Source organism: Lipotes vexillifer, unplaced genomic scaffold (assembly GCF_000442215.2).
Source record: "Lipotes vexillifer unplaced genomic scaffold, Lipotes_vexillifer_v1.1 scaffold437, whole genome shotgun sequence".
In the NCBI taxonomy this organism is placed as follows: Eukaryota; Metazoa; Chordata; class Mammalia; order Artiodactyla; family Lipotidae; genus Lipotes; species Lipotes vexillifer.
The window spans coordinates 867,649-875,510 of NW_006785990.1; the positions used below are offsets into that span (position 1 = coordinate 867,649).

The following is a 7,862-nucleotide window of genomic DNA, read 5'->3' on the forward strand; positions in this document are numbered from 1 at the left end:
TCTTTCCCTCTGGCACAGCAACTCGCAATATTCAAGCTGAGTGACCACGATGGGCCAAGCAACTAGCTATATTCAAGCTGAGTGACCATGATGAGCCAAGCTCCAAGCTGACACGTAGCATGAGCAGGAGATAATTTTGTGTTATGTTAAGCCACTAGACTTGGAGAGTGTTTGTTATGATGGCATAACTTAGTCTATCCTGACTGATACAAAGGGAACCACAGAACAAAACCAAAGGGTAGGAACAAATAGGCACTTCCCTGCGTGGCCAAGTCTAAAAAGATTCATATCCAGGTTATCAGACTGGGTTACAAATGGTTTGGGAACAAGCAGTACAGACTCAATGTTCCAAGTTTTTAGGTGACAGAATATTCTGGGTAGTGAAAAGGCCAAGTAAAGAGAGAAGATGGCTGATATAGGGGCCAAGGCAAGGGGATTTTTGACCTGGCAACTACAAGAATTTGGAAAGAGTCTGTCTGCCCTTACAAGATGTGGCTTTCAGTGTTAAGGGATAGCCTTAGCTATCCTCCAAGAGAAACCTGGACAAATGGCCCCAACGTGCTGCTCTAGACAGGAAGGTTGTTAAAGTTCTCATGTTACCAGGAATGGGAATAGCAGCAGCTTGGAGGCAGCATGAGGAAAAGTGTCTCACTAGACCCATGGCCTCCAACCCACACGCCTGGCATGAGATGCCCATCTGTTTACTGCCAGTTAAGTCCAACCTCCCAATCTGGGGGCAAGGCTACAGCAATAGGGATACTAAAAGGGGGCCTCTGGAACCCATTAAATATGAGGATGTGGGGAGGGCAGGAGTACAGTCTATGAAGAGAGAGTGTGTGTGTTTGGACACACAGGAGTGACCCTAGAATGAAGGACAGCTCTGAAGCCCGGTAGTCCAGCTGAGGGAAGATGGCAGTTATTCTTTTACATAGACACAGGCTTGTGAGAAATCCAGAGAGGGGACTAGATGGTTCCCTGTCCCCAGCCCAACTTTAGTGAGCGGCCATCAGCACCTGCAGCCATGGCCACAGCCATCTTCTGGCTTGAAACATCACTGGCAGAAGACCCTGTGTGTCAGCTGAGAAAGACTGACCTTTGTAGGGACCTTCACCTTGTGCTCTAGGTGAGCGGGATGGAGGGCGGGGAGAGGAGGGGGTTCTGAAGAACCTGGCCTGGAAGAAATGGAGGTCATGGACCTGCACAGTGGCACAGACTTACAGTCTAGCTATTCACAAAGCAGATTCCTCTAGGAACCTCCTTAGGCACAAGCAGCTTGCAGGCCCCAGGAAGGAAGTCAGTGAGTCATTGGAGAGCACAGGGAAGTCTGTAGAGGCCTGCAGACTTACAGTGTGCCACCTCCAGAGTGAGTCTGAAAGACAGGGAAACAATGGCCATATGCCCCAAGTGACAAGAGGATGCCACCCAGTAAGCAAAAATGCAGCCAACCGAGCGGAAGAAAGGGAAGGGTCACGATGTGCACTGCCTACAACAGGCACCTGCCAGGTGTGCCAACACAGTAGCAGAAAAATGGCCCACAAACACACGCACATCCTAATCCCTGGAACAGTGAATATGCTAGGCTACCTGGCAAAAGAGAAGCAAGGCTGCAATGGAATTAAGGTTGCAAATGGAATTAATCAACTGATTTGAAGACAGGGAGATAGGCCTGGATTATCCCAGTGGTCCCAATGTAATCACAAGGGTCCTGGGAGGAGGGAGACAGAAGAATCAGAGGAGTGGGTGTGAGGACAGAAGTGACTTGCTGTGAGAAGGACCCCACCCACCATCGCTGGCTTTAAAGATGGAGGAAGGGGGCCAGGAGCTAAGGAAGGCAGGCAGCCTCTGGAAGCTGAAAAGGCAAGAAAATGGATTCTGTCCTAGAGCCTCCAGAAGGAATCAGCACTGCCAACACTTTGATTTTAACCCAGGGAGACCCACGTCAGGCTTCTGACCTGCAGAACTGTAAGATAATACATTTCCGTTTTGTTGTTGTCGCTGTTGTTTGTTTATTGTTTGTTCTGGCTGCACCACACAGGCTTGTGGGATCTTAGCTCCCCAGCCAGGAATTGAACCCGGGCCCTCAGTAGTGAAAGTGCCAAGTCCTAACCACTGGACTGCCAGGGAATTCCCTACATTCCCATTTTTAACCAGCAAAGTTGTGGTAAAATTTGTTTCAACACCAAGAGAAAAACTATGCATCTGAGTGGATGGGAATGATGGTGTGGGCCTGCAAGCATCTTTAATGACTCTAACATCACACCCAGGGAAATGCTGACAGTATCTCCCAGGCAGGGACCTACAACACCGTTATCAGGGAGAACAGTGGGTCTGCCAGCAGAGGCTGCAAAAATACAGCCTCAGCGGGACCTATAATTCTGAAGGGAAATCAAGGAAGACAGCAGAGGCAACAAAGCTCAGGGAGGGAAACCGTCTAGCAGATGTCATAGAGTGTAAGGGGCAGGGTGACCACCTAGGAGTGACCAGTATAATATGAGCAAGGCCATCAGATGGACACCACCAAGCTCACTGTGCTTTATTTTCCTCTTATTTCATTGTTTCATTGTTGTATTCTGTGAACACCAAGCTATACTTGGGTGATTTTTACCTTGTCTTCCTAAAACACTTTTGTGCTTATTGTAACTAAAAGGAATAATGCATCACATATATTCCTTTTTTCTTCCTCTTCCCTAAATTGTTATCTTTCCACTCTGTGACAGATATATCTACAGCATAACCAACAACTCAAGTCTTTTACTTACAGTAAAAGATAATACTGTGAACGGAAGAGACTCATGTTCAGGCAGTTCTTTTATGCGTTTATGCATTTATATAATCCTCTCCTTGAGCAGGCAATTTAAAGCAATATGAAAATTTTTTATTTAACAAATTAGTATCTCTTCTAGTATCTAGAAGAGAAATTTTCACACTTATTGTTAATATGGACTTTGCCAACTAAATCTAAGATACAGCCTTTTAGAGATTTAAATACCATTTCTGTGTTATCATTTGCTAAATCCTCACCAAATGCATATTTTATTAAAAAGTGATCCAATCTTTTACATAAACTGACCAACTGCCTCAAAAGGTAGCTTGTAAGAAGCTTGTATGGATACAAAATCAGCCTGAAGAAACTGCAGGTATAAATCTTAGGACCAACAAGCCAAAGTAGAGTTTCTTGTTTTCTTCATTAAATACTTAAGCATATCTCAACATAAATGTTTTCATCTTTAAAAATAAGTTGTTTTGGATATTGAAAATATATGCAGCCATTAAAAGTAATGTTTACAAATAGTTCATAGTGATTTCAAAAAAAGCCAGTGATATGTTAAATGAATATATGTGTATATATATATATATATATATATATATATATACACAACTGAACAGAATAGGAACTCTCAACACTTATGAAATTCAGTGCGTGAAAAAAGACTAGAAGGAAAGAACAGTGGTAGAATTCCAAACAATTTTGTTCTGTCTCTTGATGCTTTCCTGTACCTTCCACATTTTATATGAGCATGCATTGCCCTTTTCCTTTTTCATATTTTTAAATTAATTCATGCTCATTGTAGCAAAGCATTTCTTTTATAATCAGGAGTGAAAAAGTTAAGCAAAGAGCTGAAAATGAAAAGGTCAGTTAGGGTCCGCTCTCAAGGAATTCACTAGCTTAACCAATGGTGCAGCTGAAAATAACAGCCTCAGGAGAAGCTGAGATGGATTCACAGTTGGTCAAGAAATGGAGAGGGAATTCATGTTTACTGAACACCTACTGCAGGCCCTCTGCAGACAATTCATACATGTCTCATCTCATTTAATCCTCACAATAATTCCAGGAGGCAAGTACTGTGATTGTTCCCTTTCAACAGATATGTGAACAGAAGCTCAGAACAGGGCCAGGCCTCTCCCAAAATCACACTGCACGTGAGGCAAGCAAGATTTGAACCCAGTTTCTTGGGCTCCAAGAACTAAGCTCTTATTCCTGCATGGTGCTACCTCTCAAGTCAAAATGGGGCAGTATCACTTCAATCCCAATTCCACCTCGGGGGCGGGGGGGTTGTCATTGGGAGCTCACCCAGTCCATGATGGAGACTGAACCCCAGTCTGCCTTTGCCCCAGCCAAGAAGTCCCTTCCTTTCCCATCCGAGCTGTATCTACCACCCATGTCCTGCTGCTGTGACCGTCCAAGCCCAGGAGAGAGATGAGATATCTATCAGGCAGGGCTAAGCCATGGGATGGACAGCACCCCACAGAGCACAGAAGGAAGGACACCCAGCCAGCTGAGCGCCTGCTGCGCCAAGCCTCAGGCCAGGGAGGAGGAGCCTCTGTGCCCCGCTCTGTACTCCCTGAGGCTCTCAAGGAGTCCCATCCCTGGTAACATCCCAGGGCTTCAAAAGGTCATGGGATAACAATGTGAATTTCTGCCCACGTGGCTGATCAGTTGAAAGCATGCCAACTTTAACCCGCACACGCCCTCTGGGCAGAGGGTAGCCCAACACCACCTGGTCAGTATTCCTCCACCTGGACAACTGTCAGCCATCAGCTTCCAATTCTCTAGTTCTGGATGTACGCACACACTCACTCACACCCTTCCAAGACTGTGTCAGCCTGCCATGCTTGGAGCCTGAGACATTCTTCCAGTTACAAAAATAGAGAAACTGAGACCCCGAAAAGGCCCCTGGGTAGAGCCCTATGTCTCCAGAACAAAGTTGCATTAGGGCTTGAAGGCTGAACGGCCCAAAGCTCTGTTTTATTTGGCTTGTACTGTGTTGTTCAAATTGTTTGATTAGTCGAGAACAGTTAGAAATCACGTTTTACATTAAAGTCCAGATTTGGGGCTCCTCTTTAAAAAAAAACATTAGCCCATTTATAACACTAGGATTTTCATTCCCAAATGGTAAAGTCAGCTGAAGCTATGGAACAGCTGCTCCTTTTGACAGAGATGACCTCTCTAGACCCCACATTCCAGGTTGTTCCAGGCCCAGCTGCCCAGTTCACCCATGTGTGTTACCTGCCTGAGACTGTAACCCTGGGCAAGAGCATTAGCTTCAGTCTCTGGGGACCCGCTGCTGGAGGGGGGCGGGGGGGGTGGGCAATGGGCATCATTTGGGGCAAAATGAATGAGCATGGAATACTCAACACAGCGGAGGGGAAGTCAATGGAAACAAGGTATGTCAACAGAGAAGGTGGAAGAGCCAAACTGCCATGGCAAACACAGGCGGCATCCCTATCACACTGTGAGCACCCTGGGGCAGAAAATAGGTGCTACCCAGCTGTGTCCTCAGCTCCCAAGCACAAAGAATGAATGTCCACAGAGACAAGTGTATGGGGACAGTGTCAAGGGAGCATGAGGCATTGTGAAAATTGTGGCATGTAACTGGAAAAGCCTGTGTCACCACAGATCCCCACCCCAGCTAGGGTCATTCCTGCCTAAGGAGGTCCCACCCTCCCCTGGCTAGAGCCCACCCCAAGCACATGCAACAGTTGTGATGAGGGCACACTGAAAAAAATGTCCAAGGGCAGGGCATGCGGGAGCAGGGACTGCAGGTAGGACATGATCAGACAGCAAAGAAGGACAGGGATTCCTTCCCTCGTACCTCAATGAATGTCAGACATCTGCCAGGGCTGGGAGTGGCAGCTCCCCTGACACACAACACCAGCCTCACCCCACTCACCACCACCCCCAAAACACATCCAGACCTCCAGGTTTTCACAACTACCTCAAGACATCCTTGGACTTTCAGGCCCCAGAGCTGGGCCTTCTCCCTCCTCTGCAAGAATAGCAGACTCCCCAAAACCTCCTTCCAGCACCAAGTTCTCCCCAGCACCAGTTCTCACCTTCTGGACCCAGACCAGAGCCTTCACTGAGTCACCCTATCCTTGGAGATACAAGAAACCAGCAGCCAACATATAACCTAGAGCCGGAAGAGGGCTCTGGACCCAGGGGCGGGGGGAGGGTAACTTGCCTGGAACCCTCAGCCAGCCCACCTCCTCCCTACACCGACCCACTGTCCTGTCTGTTCCTCCTGGGAAGAATCCCGGCCACCAGCTGTGGCCTCTGTCCTCAATACTCCTGGGCGAGGGCCTCAGAGTCAAAGCCTTGGATATATGGAACTAGGAGAAACCATGGATATGGGGGCAGAGGAGAGGAAAGGGGCCCTGGGCCAGGCAGATATCAGGGGCAGTGAAAGCCTTAGTCTCTGATGAGGAAGCAGGCATCGTGGGAGAGATACCTGAGGCCCAGAGCCCAGGCTCAAGGCAAGTGGGAGGTGAGCGAATGAGAGAGGAGGGAAGAGCAGAGGGGACTTCTGCGCTTAGCCTCGCACTTGTTGCCTCTGCCTGCGGGCCGAGTTTGCGGACCACGGCGGCCCAGGCGCGGGCTAGGATTTCCCCGCAGCCGGGCCTGGCCCAACTCCGCTGCTTTTCTGGTCAAACAGCGCCCACCTTCGGCCCGGGCGGGGACGCCTCCGCCCACGGCGGGGACCGCGAGGGAGAACGGCTCCTCCAAACCCGGAGGAGGAGCGCCGCCGGCCGAGAAACGCCAGCCGAGGCACAGAGGGGCCTCGAGGCGAGAGATGCTGCGCATTCACGGGCTTGGGCGCCACACGCTCCTCGCTCCTCGGTTGACAGCGAAGAAGACGCTGGCCCATCCAGGTCAGGGGAGGTGCACCAACACAGGTACCCTGCTCGAAGACACACCCACCCACACTCAAACAACACAGACAGCCCTGAGCCACACACGCCTGCGCGGCTCACAGACGCGCCCACCCAGCTGGAAAGGAGCCGCACAAGCCCCAGACACGCCCCGCAAGGAGCCCAGCTCCCCGCTCACAAGCTCTCCGCTCCAGCCCCGCAGCGCAAGGCACTCCCGCACCACTGCTTTGGTGGGCCGGGGAGGGAGCGCGCACCATGCGCGGCACCGTGACTGCCCAGGCACACAGGGAACCCCGTGTGGCCCAGCCCTTCGCGACCCTGCAGGGCTCCAGCGCTGCTGGCAGGCCCCTGCCCTGTTAGCCCTGGGCATGGCGGCCAGCCACTCACCTTCCTGCACGGCCTGGAAAGGATTGTTGGCCTCGATGACCTTGATGGAGTAGGTGATCTTCTCGCTCTGCAGGATGTCATCGTTGAGGCTCAGGTCGGATACGGCCAGCTGGAACACCCTGTCGTCCTTGGCCGCGTTCTCCTCGAAGATGGCACCTGGAGGAGAGGAGGGGGTCAAGACTATAGGCCCAGAGGGGGGCTCTTCCCCACCCCACCCCTACCCCAGCCTTGGCCCTCTGGTCATGATGCTGGCAGGACTGCGGGTTGCCAGGTGGCAGGACTTCTGGGCTGCGGTTTCAGCCTGATAGGATAGTTTAAGGCTCTCCTCAGTCCCCCAACACAGAAACACCCCCCCCAAAATATTCCAACACAGTCGACATGAGTTACACATGCACATGGCACATGCTGCCACCAGGTCACACAAGTGTCTCACAACCAAACCACCTCATGTATCAACCATGCCCCACATAATGGACTGAGCCAAGCTGTTGTGACCTCAGGCAGCACCTAAATGCCCTGACATGGCCCCATGAGTCCTAACCCAGGAGCCACAAAGTTCCCCTGCAGGCAAGTGTCCCCAGCCCCAATCCCAAAATGGAACAATGACTTCCTTCTGCCCTGCGCACCACCCTCTGCAAAGAGCTAAGCAAGCAGGTTCTCAGTGGCTCTCCTATGCCAGGGGGCTTCTTTACGCAGGGGCCTTTGATAACCGATGACAAGCAAACAGGCAGCTCAGTCCCAGCCTGGCTCCCTGGGCTCTGCCTCCTGCTTTCCATCCCTCCCCACTTTTTCTCCTGCCTTGTACGTTAGCGGGGTGGGGGGGG

The 7,862-nt window shown here is 50.7% G+C and overlaps 1 protein-coding gene across 1 annotated transcript in view; it reads right to left on the minus strand.

The window, feature by feature from the left end:
• Nucleotides 1-7,862, minus strand: part of GRID1 (glutamate ionotropic receptor delta type subunit 1) — a 686,100-nt gene that overhangs the window by 675,771 nt on the left and 2,467 nt on the right. The window contains exon 2 of the mRNA XM_007458349.1: nt 7,039-7,194. Within this exon, the coding sequence (XP_007458411.1) occupies nt 7,039-7,194 (156 nt within the window). The remainder of the gene's footprint in view (nt 1-7,038; nt 7,195-7,862) is intronic.